The sequence below is a fragment of the Labeo rohita genome, chromosome 15 (assembly GCF_022985175.1).
Source record: "Labeo rohita strain BAU-BD-2019 chromosome 15, IGBB_LRoh.1.0, whole genome shotgun sequence".
Taxonomy (NCBI): Eukaryota; Metazoa; Chordata; class Actinopteri; order Cypriniformes; family Cyprinidae; genus Labeo; species Labeo rohita.
Window position 1 is genome coordinate 23,625,242 of NC_066883.1, and position 20,328 is coordinate 23,645,569.

Below are 20,328 nucleotides of genomic sequence, written 5' to 3' on the forward strand. Positions count from 1 at the left end.
TCTTTTTTTTACCTACACTGAACCACAATTTGTACTTTCGTATGCTGCTAGCTCTGTGGAAACTGTAACAAGATGTAATTGAGAAGAATAATGGTTTTGTCCACTTCATGTCGTTAACTAGCGAAACCTGATAGCTAGTTTGTGTCTGCAATTGTGTCTAATTTTCTGCTGAGCCCCAGATACAGCTACGGCGGGGAATGATGATAAGCGCAGAGTTTTTAATGAGCACAGGTCTTCTGCAGGCTCAAATGCTCTTCCTGTTTAACCAAGGACGTGCTTCCAGGCCGGACCACAGCCCTGAGGTGCGCTGCGTGACTGTATGCGGTACCCACCTCTCAATGATGTCGGCGATCACACAGGCAAACATCTGCAGACCCTCGGGCAACTGCAAGGCCACTGCAGGTCAAAGACAGAGAGTCCAGTCAGTGCAATATAATACAATATGAATGACAGCTGCTGTGGCCTCATATATATTAGTCTGGCGATGCAGGCAGTCTGATGCGCAAGATATAAGCTAGTGATGCACCAATATGAAAGCTTTGGCAAAACAAACAAAAAGTCCAGATCACAAGGTTTTAAATGAGAAAACTGCTTTTCTTTTATGCCACAACCATTTAACAAATGTAAGCCTACTATGAATTGAATAATAAAAATAATACAACAGAGAAGTTTCTTTTATAAAAAGCCTCAAAGGCATCAAGGAGAGAACGGAAAGAACAAGACACAGGTCTTTAGGAAGTTTTCTTCGTCCACAGGCATCTTCACATTCTTTTCTCTTCTTCTTATCGCTAGGAAAACAGTGAACAGTGCCCTTCGACTGAAAATTACAACCCCAAATTGTACAATGTGGCATTTTATTAGTATTTTATCTAGTTGTGTTATGGTAAAAATAGCAACAGGTACCACCAGTAGCTCAGAGTGCAACCATTTGACGTCATTGAAATAATGGTGCCCCCCATAGTCCAAAATATATATAAAACAATGTGGATTTTTAACATAACGCAGCTCATTAATAGGTTTTCTACTACATATTTTAGTATAAGACATCATTTGTTATTTTTCCCGAGTTGTTTTGCAGTAAAAATAGCAATAGGTAGCGCCAGTAGCTCAGAGTGCAACCATCTGACACCACTGAAATAATGGCGACTTCCATAGTCCAAAATATGTATAAAACAATGTGGATTTTTTTTAAATAACGTAAATCTTTTGTGAGTTTTCTGCTACATATTTCAGTAAGAGACATAATTTGTGTAATATTAAACCACACAGGTCTTAATACACAGGGTTCCCTTCGAATTTACTGAAAAAGTGGTGTTTGTGCGTCTCTAAACTTGGATTAAGCCTTCCTTTAAACAGTAGGTAAGTTTATTTGCATATCAAATGAGATGAGGCAAGATAAATACCTTCTGTTCAGCATCAATAATGATTTTATGTACTGAGCTTTATTACAGAAACAATTGAGCACAACTACAGCAGCTTATTTAAGGACAGCACAGCACAAAACTTTAGACAGGGTTGCCAACTCTCACGCATTTGGTGTGAGAAATGCCATTGGCCTCTGTCTTGCATTTTCACAATGCCATAACACAAAAGTCTTGCCTCATTATGAGACACTACTTACAATAAGAAATGCGGCCAAAAAACTGTATTGAAAAATTAATTGGTTCAAAGACACAGAGCACTGGCTATTTCAATCTGGCGCATTGTTGAGGTTGAACACAAACCCCAAAATTTCCATTGTCTCTGTGGAAAAACAATATTCTGCAATATTGCAGCAATGGAAAATAAGGAAATACTGGAGCATCTGCATTCTTACTGTGTCGTTCTCTACACGGAATATTGTTATTTTAATCTGCATTTTAATTATTTCAAGCAACTAGTATTTTCTGGTTTCTATCCACTGCCAGCTTGACAGTTACAGCACTAAAATGTTAAAAAAGGCAAAAGAACAACAAAAATGTTAATCTTAACTGATTTGAGGCAGTAAACAAGGAGGTCTGTGACAATTAATATAATATAATATATTAATGTGTTATATTATGCCATTCTTCACATGACCCTTCAGAAATCATTTTAATATGTTGATTTGCTGCTTAAGAAACATTTCTTGTTATTAACAATGTTGTGTTGCTTTTTCTTTTTTTCCTTTTCCTTTTTTTTGGATTGATACATGATAATTTTTTTCTTGATTATTTGATTGATAGACAGCGCAAAAGAACATTTAAAAAAATAAACAACATTTATTTAAAATAGAAATTTTAGTAACATTCTAAAAGTCTTTGTATGGAAGCCTGTTTTATGGCACTAAATAAAAAAAAAAAAATAATAAAAAAAACAAAAAGGTAATTGCCACTTTTTATTTCACAATTCTGATTTTACATCTTGCAAAACAGTTTTTTTTCTCAGAACTGCATAACACAAACTCACAATTCTGACTTTTTTTCTTCGAATTGCGTGAAATAAACTCACAATTGTGAAATATAAAGTCAAAAATGCGGGATATAAATTGCAGTTCTGACATTTTTCTCACAAATGTGAGTTTGTATCACACAATTCTGACTGATTTCTTGGAATTCTGACTTTTTTTCTTAGAATTGTGAGATATAAATCACAATTGTGAGTTACAAAGTCAAATTCTGAGATAAAAAAAGACATGTTCTCAGAATTGTGAGTTTATTTCTCATGATTTTGACTTAACTCGCAATTGCACATTGCAAAACTGCAAGACATAAACTTAAGATTTAAGGTTTAAATTCACAATTCTGAGAAAAAAAGTCACAATTGCGAGATATAAACTTGCAATTCTGAGAAAAAAGAAAAGTTTAAACCTCACAATTCTGAGAAAAATGTCAGAACTGCGAGATATACCTTAATTCTTACTTTATATCTTGCAATTGCAAGTTTATGTGTCATAAATGAGAAAAAAAAGTCAAAATTGCAAGATAAGTTGTAATTTTTTATTCAGTGGCGGAAACAGGCTTCCATATTACTGACATACATTTCTCATTTAATATATTTCTTATTTCATACTACTGGCATATTTCTTTTAAAAAAATATATTACTGACCAGAAAACTTTTGTACAATAATATAATAAACAGTAATATCATACAGTTATATATAATATAATATAATATAATATAATTAAATTCTGTGCATGTTCTGAGATAAGTGGTATTTTGGCAAATTTATATACACACATTTATATGCACACAAGATTTATTGCATATAAATCACTCTAGGCATCTGGTAAAGTTGGCATGAAGCAGAAATGCAAAGTTGGCACAGTTTGAGACAAGCTAACCATTTTAACAGCTGCAATAACTTGCTTGTCACACTAAATTTACACCATACCTAAATAATGACAAAGATGCACTTTCTATTTCTCTCGAGAGCTCAAATAGTGCAAAACAAAAAAACGTCTCTCAGGGTGGAAATGCATGTGCAGTTAAATGCTGTGAAAGAGGACTGCATTAAATCAGTGTGAAATGAATGCGCACAGAACAACAGAGAGATGATAATAGGTACAAGGATGATATCAAAGCGTGGTATACCATGGATGTTGGATCCATTACAACATCTTAATCCAAGAAAAATCAATACATTATCCCTTACTGAGGTCAATGACTTTTCGACACAGCCATGCAAACCATACCTGCACTGTTAAATTCAATTAAACGATAATAATTCAATAAGTGACTACATTAAACACGCAAACCTTTAACTTCAATGTATTAACAGTAATGAAAATATTAACATGTTACTTTGCACAATTAAAACACATATATGCTCATTTCTAGATATATTTATCCCATCTTGCATGAAATTAACTTTACCTGGACACTTAATATTGAAAAACATCCAAAAGAGCTGCTACAACAAGATCAGTCTATTCCAGTCTAAATAATAACGTATCGGCAGACATTTTCTATTATTTAGGATAATTTCATTTTATTAGTATGATGCTAAGAAGTTATTACTTTCCATGAATAGAATAATAACCCATTAGGCGAAACAGCACCAGTCTAATGAGATCATGCTTTTGCGCCGTGCTTGTTTTTAAACCATTCAAACTCTATAAATAATGTGGACGATGAACTTAATGACACTAGACATGTCTAAAGAATGCATTTTTTTTCCTCTTCCTTATTGTACGTCAGCATCATGCTTAGATATGGTGCTGTTGTCTTGGAAACAGACTCATGACCTAAAATTGGATCTGTTACATGTACGATACAGCCTAACAAGTGAACAATGAAAAAAAAGGAACAGTGAAATTTCCAATTATCACCATTCTGCATGCCTATCAGGTCATGATGATGTCATACAAGTGTGACCTATCCAGCTAGGAGCCTTTTCATCAGTCAATAAACGAGCATGAAACAAATCACAATTTCTATCCCATCAAAAAGGCTGTAGCAACATCTTGTCTCATTTAATTTTCATCATTTTTTTAATCAACTGATGCTTTCAACTTCTGACTCTGTTACACTAATTATAATATATTTAAAATCTAGCCAATGTTTGAATATTTTCATCATTTTACATTACAAATGCCATATTTTTGGGCTCTCCTCATTAGTGAAATACATGGGGCCTACAGTCTGCTGTATGAATTATTAAAATATGCTGGATCACTGCAGAAAAATCAATTACAACCATAATTATTCCATCAAAACATGGCATTCCTTTTATCGTGAGAGAGTTTTTGGCCAGTTTCTGACACATCTGGCCAGTGATGCATTTTCACGTTTTGAAAACATTTCGTTTTCTGTGAGGTTCAGCATGTTGTTGGATTTTCTGCTTGCCTAAATATATATTCTCAAAGTAATGTTGTACATCTGGTTAACTGTATATAACAGAAGCAGCGCTGTGCAATTTGTGAAAATTACTGTGATAGTCTTGTGAGCATCAGTTAAAACGGTTTTAACTGAAGTCATCTTTGTGGCATAATGAGCAGCGTTTTGCACCGCATGTCATCATTTTCCAGCAAAATGGTGTTTATGTATTTATAGCGGACATGGAATTACATGAATATTCAGCTTTCAGCTATTATTGCAATTTAGAAACCTGATACATTATTTTTTGCATAAGTTCTGTTTAAAAAAAAAAATGAAGAAAAACCTGGAAAAAATGAAAAATATATTATTATTATTATTTATTTATTTATTTTTGTATAAAATGCAGGGTCCCTGAACCATGAACATGTCATAACAAAAAAAAAAAAATAAAAGAGAAAGAGAAACCTGGAAAATATAAAAAACATGCACATATATATATACATATATATATATATATATATATATATATATATATATATATATATATATATATATATATATATATATACACACACACACACACACACACACACAGAAATGAAAAACCTGAAAAATAATACAAAAAAATATTAATTTAATAATATGAAAATTCTGATACATAAAACACAAAATTTATATTTTATATTATTAGCATTTTCAATATTATTGAAAACAATTTTATTTTGGCTGAGAGGCCAGTACAACTAAATTTGCATGAACATGTTATAAAAGAAAGAAAGAAAGAAAGAAAGAAAGAAAGAAAGAAAGAAAGAAAGAAAGAAAGAAAGAAAAAAAAAAAAAACCAGACAGACAAACAAACAAACAAACAAACAATGCAAAAACTGGAAAATATGAAAATGATATTAAGTGAATATAGTTATTTTTATACAACTTAAATATATGTTAAACTGGAATGAAAAATATGAAAAATATTTTTTTTTAAATGTAAATAATATAATATGAATATTCTGACAAAATACTAAATGTTATATTTTATAGCATTATCATGTTCATATGAAATATGAAATATTAATTAAATATTTAAAATAATTGTATAAAAGTAATTTTATATATTTTTAAACTGGAATAAAAATATGAAAGTAATAAATTAAAAATATATATATCTATATAATATAAAAATTCTGACACACAAAACATTATTTTCATTTTTTTTATTATTATTATTTTGCCAGAGAGATCTGTACAACAAACTGGCATTTTTATCCAAGTTTTTATATATATATATATGTATATATACACATACACGCACATATACATATACATATATATATACACACAGACACTTACATATTAAACTGAAATTAAAAATCTGGAAAAAATACAATTCTGACACATATTTCATATTTTTACAAATTATTTTATTTCAGCTGAGAGACCAGTATAACATAATATTTTATAGCATTATCATTTTCATATTACATATGAAATATTAATTAAATATTACAAATATTTTTTATCAAAAATAATATTTTATATTTTATATATTTTTAAACAGGAATGAAAAATCTGAAAAATAATATAACAAAATAAAATAATATAATATGAAAATTCTGACAAACAAAATTAAATGTTTTATATCATGATCATTTTCATGTTATTAAACACAATTTTATTTTGACTGAGAGACCAGTATAACATATAATGTTTTACAGCATTACCATTTTCATATTACATATGAAATATTAATTAAATATTAAACGATTTTATAAAAAATAATATTTTATATTCTACACACATTTTAAACTGGAATGAAAAATCTGAAAAATAATATTAAAGAGCCTGAACATGTCACTTTTTTTCTTGAACCTTCCTTTAAAGATGCACAGGCTACTTCAGAGTGAGCTCAGGATGTGCCCTACTTAGGATTCACACCCTCTTTTAAGAAATGGTGAAATTACATGAATATGGCTCAGCTGGGAAGAAATGAGCAATAAATGAGAGGCAAAAAAAAAAAAAAAGAACATAAGCAATTTGTTCTGAGAGCAGACGAGCTAAAGAGCGGCCAGGAAGAGTGATGGATGAAAGGAAGAAGAGGGAATACAGCTGGGCTGAGCAACACTCTGATGAAAGGTTAAAAGACTGGCCCCCTTCAGTCCGGACAGACACAGACAGGTCATTACCTGGGAAAGGGCGAGTTTATTAACAGTAAAAGGTTATTCAGCTCAGTACAGCCTTGCCTGACAAATCTCTCCATCCATCCATCCTCGACCAGCCGCTGACGAGCTGCTTCTCGCTAAGGAGGCCCAGCGCCGGCCCAGGGCTAAGTGAGCACACATTTGTACACCGCACATCCAGAAATGTCATAGAAGCTCAAGGAAATGCCAAAATGCCAGAACCCCCGACTGACGTGGAGTGGGCAAACGCGCTCACAGATAAATGTGCTTAGTGTGTTCAGCTACACCTGTTTCAAGCCACAACGACTGACAAACAAAATGTTAGCCTTCATCAAACTATCTGAATGACTGAAAGAGCACAGCTGCAACAATAAAAGCTAAACAGATGGGATGAGGTATGATATAATTAGCTAAATTATTATAAATTAGGAATACGAATATGATGCGACAAAGTCGGGGGTGGGGCTACCGGTTTGGCTAACCAATCACAGAAAGGGAAATGTTCTAGGAAACCTATTTAGAACAGTCATTACTGCCACAGAAAACACATTTTACCTTTAAAACAAAACTTTTTAGCCATTTATGTTCGCAATACAGAGCAACTCCTTGTACCTTGTCCACACGTCGTTTTTGTAGATGGTTCTAGATTGAAGTTTAGCACTGAACAAACATTTCATCTTCACTTCTGTAGTTTCATCGGTTTGTGAGTAAACAGAAACTGGCAGCCCTGCAGACAGAGTATGCATTATGATCACATTCATTTCAAAACACAGTGGACTAATTATTCAAAGACAAGAATGAATTAATCTGGGAGGTAAGTCATTTCTACTATTGTCTGCATTCATCATCGGCATCCTTAGGCCAGAAAGCTCACAAATAATCAGTCAGGCAACCAATGCATCCTCATTATGTGAAATGAACATAGAAATAGATATTTGTGCAGCTCTGATGAAGCCTACTGAGCCACAGAGGTACAATAAGGTGACAGGAGAGACTAGAATGAACCAGAAGTGACACTAGACCTGGGCAGAAGGGGCTGTAGCTCTGGCTTATTCAGCTCTAAACAGATGTTCAAAAGTCTGGGATTGGTACGATTTTTAAATGTTTTTGAAAAAAGTCTCTTATGCTCACCAAGACAGCATTAGTTTTATTAAAACACAGTAAAAGTTATTACAATTTAAAATAACTTCTAAATTTTGAATATATATTATAATATGCAGCTAATTCTCTTGATTGACCTTCAGAAATCATTATAATATGCTGATTTAGTGCTTTATTTATTTTTTTTTTTTTTTTTTTTTTTTACATTTTTTTTCAGGATTCTCTGTCCAAAAGAACAGCATTTATTTATAACAGAAATATTTCTAAATGTCTTTACTGCCAATTTTGATAAATTTAAAGTGTTCTTTATGAATGAAAGTAATAATTTAAACTTTTTACCTTAAACTTTTGAACAGTAGTGTAGGTTGTGGCAACTAGTATTTTGGGTAGAAAAGTATCAAAGTATCAAAGCTTAAAGTATTATATGGTATCTGTGAAACATTTCACAATAGTTCAGTTTTTTTCCTCTGTAAATTTGTGATTCATCAGTATCAATTATCTTTGTAATAAAAAGCTGTAAGACATATATCAAATACAGCATATTGCATGATTTTAACTAAAGCTTGGGTCCTGGGCAGAGAAAGTAAAAAAAAAAAAAAAAAAAAGCTAATTTAAATAAGTAAATTCATTTAAATAGGTAAATGATTTATAAAATTATTATTAATTCATTATTATTAATGTTATTATTTACAGCAGGGGGTTGACAGATGTGTTTTTCAAAGCAGATGCCGATATCCATTATTATAGGTAAAGTAGGCCAATAACCGATATTTTGAACCGATAATATATGTCTGGTGTAAAAATTGAAATTAATGTCAAAATTAAAAATAACAAGGGCTCTGACAAAAACTCTCTTTAAATGTTTTTAAATTATTTTATCAGCAAATTGGTTTTGAAAATGAATGATACCCATAATAATGCTTAATATCGGCAACAATAATCGACCATAGTCGGCCCCTAATTTTTTAAGCATTAACAGACAAGTTAAAACTGAACAGCAAAAAAGCCAATATTAGTCAATTATAGCCCTAAATAAAACATACAATTAAAAAAAATAATAATAATTATCTGCATATCGGTTTTGAAAATGATCAATACCGATAACCATAAAAATACTTAATATCGGCCAGGCTGATAATCGGTCACCTCTAATTTAAAGCATTAACAGATAAGTTAAAATTGAACAGCAAAAAAGCTGGTTAGTCAATTATAGCTTTAAATAAAACATAAAAAAAAGAACAATTATTGGCAGATCAGTTTTGAAAATGACGATACCAATATCAGTCAGGCTGATAATCGTCCAGCCCCTAATTTTAAGCATTAACAGACAAGTTAAAACTGAACAGCAAAAAAGGCAATATTAGTCAATTATAGCCCTAAATAAAACATAAAAATCAAAAAACATTTTATCGGCAAATCGGTTTTAAAATTGACCGACACCGATAACCATAATAATGCTTAATATCGGCCAGGCCGATAATCGGTCGCCTCTAATTTAGAGCTTTAACAGACGAGTTAAAATAGAACTGCAAAAAAGCCAATATTAGTCAATTATAGCTCTAAATAAAACATAAAAAAGAAAAACTATCAGCAGATCGGTTTTGAGAATGACCGATAACGATATCAGTCAGGCTGATAATCATCCAGCCTCTAATTTTAAGCACTAACAGACAAGTTAAAACTGAACAGCAAAAACAGCCAATATTAGTCCTAAATAATATATTATAGCCCTAAATAAAACATACAAATAAAAAAAATCGGTTTTGAAAATGACTGATTCTGATAAACATAAAAATGCTTAATATCAGCTAGGACGATAATCAGTCAGGCCCTAATTTAAAGCATTAACAGGCAGGTTAAAACTGAACAACAAAAAAAAAAGCAATATTAGTCAATAATAGCCCAAAATAAAACATCTTGAAAAAAAATTACACAACATTTTTTGTAAAATCATTGTGACCACTGATCAGAGGTGAATCCTGGTATTAGCTACAAAGGCTAGGCAAGGCTATGTGCCTGCTTTCTGTTTGGCCCAAAACACCATTGAAAATTAAATTTGACCTTTTAGAAGCCATGCTACTGCCATATAGTTCAAGTAAAGTTCATTTAATGACAGAATAAAATGCACCTTGGCACATTTTAAGTTGCGATTTTACCCGGTATATTAAAAAATGTGGATATTTAAGCTCCAGACCTTTAGCAAAATAATGGGCTGTGCAACATCACATTTTTTTTATTTATATAATCATTTAATGGCATCTTTTAGATAACAAATTATGATATTTGTGGACTACTCTCATGTGGTTTATGTCTACCGTTGCACTATGAATGAATCATAATGATTCATTCTCAAAATTTACACACAACCAGTATAGGTCGGAAGGCACCTCTCATTACACACAGGAAATGCTGGTCTCTAGGGCAATGACTACATCATGTGCAATGATCATCAATGTTATATATATATATATATATATATAAGTGTGGAAAAGTTGTGTGGAACTTATCAGACGTGACTCACTGGTCTCATCCTGTACACTAAGTCAAGTGAACATAACAGCATAACACATTACATTTGAAAGAACATCTGTTACACAAGCATCCTTATCATTACATAAAGTTCTCCTTGTTAAAGCAGGAAATGAAAGTAGATGAAGTGTGTGCTGATGCCACAGTACAAGAATATTTGATACAGATCTAATATGACACAGAATACACAGTGACCAGGCAAAGGTAATATATACAAATTCAATTTGGCCTACAATAAATATATCAATTGAACTACATACAAGTGAAATAGACAAGACCCTGCAGCTCTCAACAAGAAAGGTTTTAACAATCAATTTTATATATATAGCTTGCCAAGTAAAGGTTGGTGTTGTGCAAATTCTTACTTTATAATGCGGTCAATACATCACACTAACCAAATGTTTACATTTGGAAGACGCATGTATACAATCAATGGAAAAGAATAATGTGTATGTGCGTTTCTTTTTTTTTTTATCTTACGCAAATATTTATTAACTATTTATTTATTTACTAATTAATTTATAACATAGATTTATTCTGTTTCTTCTTCTTTGACGATTTCGATTTCTCTTTCTACTTCAGCTTCTTAGCCTTCTTCTGATTTCAGCTTCTTCTGCAACTTCTGACTTCAGCTTCAGCTTCTACTTCTGCTTCTTCGACTTTTTCTTCAGCTTTTGCTTCTTCGACTTATTTGTCTTCTGCTTCTTTGACTGCTTCTTCTGATTTCTGCTTCTTCGACTTTTTCTTCTAACTTCAGCTTCAGCTTCTTCTGCTTTTTCTTCCACTTTGGCTTCTTCGACTTTTTCTTCAACTTTTGCTTCTTCGACTTATTTGACTTCTGATTTCTGCTTCTGTGACCTTTTCTTCTACTTCTGCTTCTTTGACTTTTTGTTCTACTTATGTCTTCTTCTACTTCTTCTACTTTTTAAGAAATTCAGCTTCATCGACTTCGACTTCAGCTTCGACTTCAGCTTTTTTGACTTTTTCTTCTACTTCTGCTTCTTTGATATTTTCGTCATCTTCATCTTCTTCTAATTCTTCTATGACTTTCTTCGACTTCAGCTTCTTCGACTTCAGCTTCTTCGACTTCAGCTTCTTCGACTTCAGCTTCTTCGACTTCAGCTTCTTCGACTTCAGCTTCTTCGACTTCAGCTTCTTCGACTTTTTTCTCCAACTTTTGCTACTTCGACTTATTCATTTTCTGCTTCTTTGACTGCTGCTTCTGATTTCAGCTTCTGCTTTTTCTTCCACTTCGAACTTCTTCAAGCCCTATGATTTCCCCAATGCAGAAAATGCAAAGGTAATCGTGGGATTTAGTCATACAAATGGAATTTACTGTAGAACATGGAATGTCATGGAGTTTGGAATAAATCAAAAAGTAGGTCAGTACACCTAAATCAAAATGCGATATAAACGACTGTCTGTGAATATATCAGCCGTCTCTGAATGAATGGCCCAGTGGGTGTTGTTTTCAGCATCTGTCGTGTCAATATATCAGTACAGGAACAAATAAACATTATTTACAGAACTGCTCTGAGACTCGCTTCATGAGGATTTTATCGTTGCTTTTGAGAAAAACTATATAAAAACAAACCTAAAGGTCTTCACAGCAACCAATCAAAACAAAAATTTGGTTTAACTTGAAGAAACTGTGACTGAAATATATTACGTAAGGATAGCACTACTATTAATAAAAAAAAAAAAATTAAAACATTATTGTTTAAGGAATATTTACTAGATTTTTTACCAGAATTTATTTACCGGAAAAATGTAAATACACAGCATTTCTGAAAAAATAAATATATAAATAAAATAATAATAAATTAAGTCTGTATAGAATCAATTAATCCAATAAATTAATGGAAAAATGTTAAATTGTGTATGTTTCATGATTTCAATTAATTGGACATGCTTTTTAATAATTAGTTTTTAATTTAACCATTAAAACAGAGTCTAGGAAATTTAAAACAGAAAAAAAAAAAGAATTTGGAAAAAAATAGAACAGATTTCATAGGACCCTATCCAATACTGAGTCATGACAAACTTGTAAGATTTAGAGCAATTGCTTCATTATGATATTTCAGAAAAATAATGGTGGAAAAGACAAAAAAAAAAAAAAAAAAAAGAGGAAAAGTTAGAAAAAGAAAGCTAGAGAGAATCTGGTCAAAATGATCTTTGCCCACTGAGTCCAGAAATAGTGGGAGCTTTTAAAATGAAAACCCTCTACAACAAAGAGCCCAGCAGACTGTAGCATTCTGTCCAATCCCCATGAAAGTACTCAGCACAAGCCACCTGCTAACACATTCAGCACATCAAACACTTGTCTGTTGTCATTCACATCAATAGGGGCTTGAAATTGGGCATTTCTGCGGCTGCGGTGCATTATTAGGACTTTTTGTGATTAAAGATTGGGCATCGCTGTAGGTCTGAACTCTACAGACAGATTCCTTATGCTGAACATGTACCTAAATATACTGAAACCAACCTCTTGCCTGGTTCTCCTTCATCTTACTGTGTAATGACGCATCCTGAAGGCTCTTTGACACCTGCACTAGAATGATGGAGGACATGCTTCAACAGGCCCTTGGGACGTATTGCCATCAGACAGTGATGCATGACCAAAGCGAAAGGATACGAGGTCAGTCAGGTGAAATTTAAAGTGACAAATCGCAACTTCGAAGCCTAAAAAGGTCACATATCAATGGCATTTCTTTGGGTGTTCATACAACTGCACTACTGGCCTGTTTTGACTCAGCTGTTCTGAAATGTTAGGGACAGTGTCACTACTATAACATGTTTGGCTTGCGGTTCATAGCCATCACAACGGTTATGACAGATTAAGAACACAGGCTAAACAAGAAAACCCAAATAAACAGCCAAAGGGTTGCTGGATCAAGACCCACAAGTCTAAGCCACGGCACTCATGACAAGGCCTTCAAGTTGAGTCAATTCATCATCAACGCCGAGATAAACAGCTCTTGATTGGATGCATCAAACTAAATGAGGATTAAATTTGCATAACGATAAATTATACGCCAAATAATAGGATTAGTGAGCTGCTAGCTGTGATTTCACCATCGTTTTATGCCATGATGAAATTCTCAGAGGTTATCTTAAGGAGGTAAAGCACAAGCGTTAGAACAAGATTTAATTTCTTCCATTAAAGTAGAGATTCTACAGTAAAATGGTATAGTGAGTTGGCGTAGGGCGACCCTGGGAAAGTCTTGACCACTTATAATTGCTAAAATCTCACTAAGAAACTGTATGACATCTCATTAGAGCCTTTTCAAACAAGCCATAAGTGTTGTTTCCCGGAGGGAATAATTTCACACCAATCTGACAGGATCTTTGCAAAAATCGCTTATTGAAGTCACTACAGAGAATATAACATATTTTGATGCAAAACAACTCACAGTACTTCAAAAATCACAACAAAACAACAAGAAATGTTGTTTATCAAATAGTTCTCCAAAAAATAAATTACTGAGACTTTAATATTCGTTACAACTTTGTTAGAAATCAAGGTAACACTTTACAAGTTTCAATTACTCAACCTCATGCATTAGACATCATAAGCTAATGATGAACAACAATTTTTAAACAGCATTTATTAACCTAGGCGTTCATTCATAATACATTAACTATTTACACAGCTTAAAATGCAAAAAATTAGTGCTGGACAACGATTAATTGTGATTTATTGCATCCTACATAAATGTTTTTGTGTACGTGTGTGTACTGTGTATATTTATTTATGCATATTTCTAAATACACAATCATGCACATATTTAAGAAATACATGTTATGTTTATATATTAAATATAATAATATATTATATAAATTATATGAATACAAATATATACATGTAAATACATGTAAACATTTTCAAAATATATACTGGGTCATTCCGTGTCAAATCAACCAAATTTTATGGTTTTGATTTTGCTAATATTTTTTCTGCAGAAAGATACACATGCATAGTAATGAACACGAAAATATTAAATCTCATTGATGAATATTTAGAGTAATCCACTATTTTGTAACGGGAGATCAAAATGGCAACTTTCATCTGAAATTCAGAGTCAAGTTACAGGAGGGTAAAAATGACTTCAGAAAGATGGCAGCATCATAATCTTATTTTTACACAGAGATTAGTAGTTCAATTAGTAAAATCTGTTGACTTTAGCAATTTTTGTAGCATTATGTGTCAATGGTAACTATTCAAAAACAGGGAAACAGCACTTTTCCAAGTTTGCATGCCTGTAACTCAAGAAGTATTAAAGATATTTGAATGCCCTTTTAGATATTGGGTCTTAACCAACATTTTTAGTGCCCTCTGAGATTCAGTTCCAGAGATATCGGAATTTCAATATGGCTCCAGGTGTAAATTGTTAAAATTTACACATTCTCAGTGGTCAAAAAACAAATGTGGGTCAGTTTGCAATAATACGCAATAATATGAGACTTCTTTTCTATTAAAGAGGAATGTCTGAAAAACAAATAATGTTAAAACTAGAGATGTATCTTGTTTCTTTCTGTTAAGGCAACTGCATTGAATATACCAGTCTGAGTGAAATAAATATTCTTTTTCCAAAGTTTGCATGCCTATAACTCAAGAAGTTATCAAGAAGATATCGCAATATGATTTCATTATTTTAATTTTACATTGTATTTTCCAAATATACCTGAAACTGATTAAAATATAGAATCTTATGAATAGACTACAGACAGCAATGTAATGTGCCTCAACTTCACCATTTCAGTGCATTTTCAGCAGTCAGACATGTATGTTCTATGCAATTGTTTTGATAATTTCAACATTATTTCTTCTTCAGACATTGTTCTTTAAATACCACTGAAACGGGTAACATTCAACAATCTGGACATGGAGCCTAACTGAGATCCCCATATCTCTGGGACTGAATGATGCTGGGCCTTGAAAATTAAGATCCCAAAAGAAAAGTTTATTAACAACTAGAATCTAAAATCATATGGCGAGATCTTTAATACTTCTTTAGTTATAGACACCCAAACCTCAGAAAAAGAATATTTATGGCACTCAGACTTATGTTCAATGCAGTTGTCTTGACAGAAAGAAACAAGACACATCTCCAGTTCTAAGATAATTTGTTCTTCAGACATTCCTCTTTTAAAGAAAAGAAGTATCATATTTTTTCAAACCGACCCAGTAGTTTTTGACTACTGAAAATGTGTACATTTTAATGATTTACTCCTGGAGGCATATTGAAATTCCATTATCTCTGGAACCGAATCTCATAGGGCCTTAAAAATGAAGATGCCAAAAGGAAAGTTTGTTAAGACCCAACAAAGGGCATTAAGATATCTTGAGTTACAGGCATGCAAACTTTGGAGAAAAACTTGAAAACTGACATTTCCCCATTTTTGAATGGTCACCACTGGCACATACTGCAACAAAGATTGATAAAGTCAACAGATTTTACTAATAGAACTAACAATCTCTGTGTAAAAATAAGATAATGTGTAAAGATAAGATAAACTTTCTGAAGTCATTTTTACCCCCCTGTGACTTGACTCTGACTCTAAGTTGAAAATTGCCATTTTGACCTCTCTCTGCAAAATACTGGATTACTCAGTAAATATTCATCCATGACATTTAATATTTTGGCTTTCATCACTATACATGTGTATCTTTCTTCAGAAAAATTATTAGCAAAATCAAAAATTTGAGCCAGGGACCTCTGGTTGAGTTGACGCGGAATGACCCTACTGTATGTGTGTTATATATACACAATAAATATACACAGTACACATGTACTGGATGTGATTAATCGTTGCCCAGCACTACTAAAAATGTATCATAATATGTAGAAATTACCATTAACCAAGGTAAATTCTGTAATGCACTTAATGCATAATGAATGAACAAAGTTAACAAATTTAACCTTCTTGTAAAGCATTACCAAAATCCCAAGATAATATTTTAAGCTGCAGTGCTCTGAAGAATAAAAGTCCATCTGTGCTGTGGCAAACACGTCCTTGTTATTCAGCAAAATCAGTTAATGGTTAATAAGCTAATGACCATATCTTGTACATTTTGCAGAAGCAAAGTCCTGACAAAATTAGGTCATTAAGCCTCTAAATGTCATCGTGAATTTCACCAATTTTCCCAGCTGATTTTAGCCAGCCCTTTGCAGTAATTTTGAAGCTTGCACTTTGTTCTAGGGAACAGCAAAAAGACCACATCTTAATTTATGCCTGTGGAAACCTCCAAGGCAATTTTGCTTTTCAGTTTTCTTGACTCCATCCATATAACTAAAATAACACAATGGTGAAGAACATTAATCTATATAATGCAGCCTGTATGCTCTCATAAAAACAATGAGCTCAAGACATACATTATGTAATGCTACTGCATTATCCAGCAAACAGAGATGAACTTTAAGGCAATTTAATTCTCTATAGACAGACAATCAGAATGACTAATGTCCTGGAACTGAAACTGTAAGCCCAATAACAAAAAACACATAACAATTTTGCAGCACTCCAGCTACCTACAATATATAGCACCATTGACCCTTTTGTTAAAGTTTATTCGCACACAGTGAAAAAATTACATCTGAAGTAAATAGCTCAATATAACCTTAAATGCACATCAAAGCACTTTGGTTTTATCGTTTTATTAACTGTTTTCAACAATGTACTCACCTCTCTTGGCTTTGGCTTGTCGCACTCTCCATATTGTTTTGTGGATCTCAAAATTGTAGTTAGCTGGCAAAGCTTTAATGGCCTCACTGAGCTCTGGATCTTTGAGGATCTCGTCAGGAATCTGATTGGCTACTCGCCTTGGGCCTCGCACTACATTAAAAAGACAATTAGAAAGTTAGTTCACTTTATTTAAGTTTGGTGTAAGCATTACTGAACTCATGTTTCCCTAAAGACAATATTGTACAATACAGCTTGTGCAATTACAAACTGCCTTACCAAGTTCCACTAAAAGTCATTTTTTATAAGAAATTGATTGGGCTACAGCCTATATAATATGAGAAGAAAAGCCCATGCAATCATTTCTCAGATCCAAAATTAATCATCACACAATCAATCAGCGCGCCGTCAGGACAGCTGCTGAACTGAGAGGTCAGTCATCAGCAGAATGAATCTGTCAGAGGCGTCCATTTATTTTTGAAGTCTATGACAGATAGACCATCTGTATTGCAAGTCCTGGCTGTAGTTTAGTGAATAGCTATATTCCTACACTACCTGTCAAAAGTTTGGAATAATTACGATTATTTTGAATGTTTAATGTTGAAAATTGAAAATTCTCAGCAGCTATTATTACAGTCTTCTTCAAAATGATTTCTGAAGGATCTTTTGACACCGAAGACTGGAGTAACGGCTGCTGAAATATCAGCTTTGCCATCACAATAAATGACATTCTAAAATATATTCAAATATAAAATAGTTATTTTAAATTGTAATAATAGTTTACAGTATTACTGTTTTCAATTTATTGTTGATCAAATTAATGCAGACTTGGTAAGCATAAAAGACTAACATATTAATTTTTAGTTTATTCTAATCTATACAGTACTCATACAAAAGTCTCACAGGCTGTGCTGAATCAAAGTAGTCTTTTTTTCCCGCTGATTAAAGTGAAAAGGCATTTTAAGTATATGTATTATAATTCTCCCAGATGAACACCAGTTGTTGTCACACAAATAGTTAAATGAAGTAATATGCGTGTAGACAAGGGCTTTCAATTTATTGTAGTATAAGTACTTAAAGGTGCAATTAGTGGAGAGCCAGTTTTATGGCAGCAAGACGAAGAAAAACACCACTATAAACAGCTCCAAGAAAAGGTAATTGAAAAGCACAAGGCAGGGGATGGATGGAATATTTCCAACTCAATGTAATAGCACTGAGAGTATTGCTAAATCAATAATTCAAAAGTAGAAAATGTATGGCACAGTTGTAAATTTACTTCGAGCAAGCTAGCTTTAAAAACCTAATGACTATGCAAAGACGGACACTGGTTAGGGAGGCCACCAAGCTTTCCGAGATGGCAAACTGGCAAAGAGAAAGTCACTATTTATTTAAAAAAATAAATAACTAAATAAAATGTCAAACAGTTTTACGAAGACTAATCTTCAAAATTTATGGGGATACTTCAGCAAAAATAATAATTTAACAAATGCAACCCATTATGATCAATTATGTACATATTTATTGAAAACAATATTACTGTGCCAATGAGAGCCAAAATAAATAAAGGTTCAAAGTTGTAAGACAAATTGTAAAAAAAAAAAAAAAATCTATAGATGACACAAAACATTTCTGTTTCACAAAAGGTTCTTTGTGACGAAAGAAGGTTCTTCAGATTATAAAAAGTTAAGAAAGAGATGATTCTTTAAAGAACCTTTGACTGAACGGTTCTTTGTGGAATCAAAAATGGTTCTTCTATGACATCGCTGTGAAGAACATTTTAAAGCACCTTTATTTTAAAGAGTGTACCATCAGTGTACATACATGTGCATAGAACAACTCCATTACAATTGTTACAACTGTATATCATTTAAATATGATATATGATTTCAAACAAATGTTTTAAGTAAGATTAGTTCATAATCTGTTGAAAAAAACATGGTACTTAATATTCAGAACCCACATAATTACACATTAAATGCATTTATTACACATATATGAGGACTAGGTCTATGTGTCACACCTTTTATTTTTGACAGTTATAATGCAACTATATTTTCCGTATACTATACTATACAGGGGAAAAAAAAAAATCTTTGTTGCTCAATAGAAACTACGGTTTATACAATGATTTTTTTGAGGTACTCAACCAAACTACAAAACTACTGCAAAATAAACACACATTTGGGCATTTGCACTTTTTAGCAACTTAGTCACAGATATCCTAATGTTTGTCACGACGTCGGTGTGACAGCTAGCCCCGGTGTTAATATGAAACTTAAGCGTCACATACTGTAGTTTAGATCACGTAAGAACACATCTGACAGAGCACTAACATAATGACAGCAACATATCTCATATATTTCACACAGCATAAAACAGAATTAGCGCCTGCAGATTTACCGCGATGTTATTTTAAAAGACCGATCTGGATTTTATAGCTGACAGACATCGCAAACACGACTAAGTATTAAGAAATCAAAATATCAATACTCACCATTAGGTTTTTTCGCAGTGACCACTTCTATCTCGCTCGTGGGAGCCGCCATCTTTCCCCAAACAAGTGCACGTGGAGTGAAACAGGCATTACTCATCGAACACAGAACTGATGTGAGCAAATCAACTGTCGATGCCATCGATATGAGCGATGTAGTGAGACGCAAAGGGAAAAGTTTTCAAACGTTTTACAAGGAACCAAGAAGAAAATTTGATCACTTAGAGATCCCTTTCTAAAATAAAAAGTAAATATATTTACAACTATCAAACACCAGTTTGAGTGAGAAAAACGCTGAGTGAGAAAAAGTTAAAGGTTTAAATGTTGTTTTCCAAATTAAATAATGGCTTTTTTTATGGTCATTGTACAAATTAAAACAAGTAATTTCAGTAGTATCTGAAAAGCTGACATTGTTGACTTTTCCATGATTAGAGACAGAGTTCAGTTTTAAAAATGTTTGTTTTGGTCCCACTTTCATATTAAGTGGCCTTAACTACTATGTACTTACATCAAAAAACAAGTACGATATATTAATATTGTCATACTGTATTGCAAAACACTTTTGCTGC

At 32.6% G+C, this 20,328-nt stretch overlaps 1 protein-coding gene across 1 annotated transcript in view; it reads right to left on the reverse strand.

Moving 5' to 3' along the window:
* The window catches only part of dph1 (diphthamide biosynthesis 1), a 111,819-nt gene extending 91,922 nt beyond the window's left edge, over nucleotides 1–19,897 (reverse strand). The window contains exons 1-3 of the mRNA XM_051128691.1: nucleotides 19,763–19,897; nucleotides 17,272–17,421; nucleotides 333–396 (exon numbers count right to left, since the gene is read on the reverse strand). Coding sequence (XP_050984648.1) covers nucleotides 333–396; nucleotides 17,272–17,421; nucleotides 19,763–19,859 — 311 coding nt within the window. The 5' untranslated portion in view covers nucleotides 19,860–19,897. The remainder of the gene's footprint in view (nucleotides 1–332; nucleotides 397–17,271; nucleotides 17,422–19,762) is intronic.
* Nucleotides 19,898–20,328: the final 431 nt, after the last annotated feature.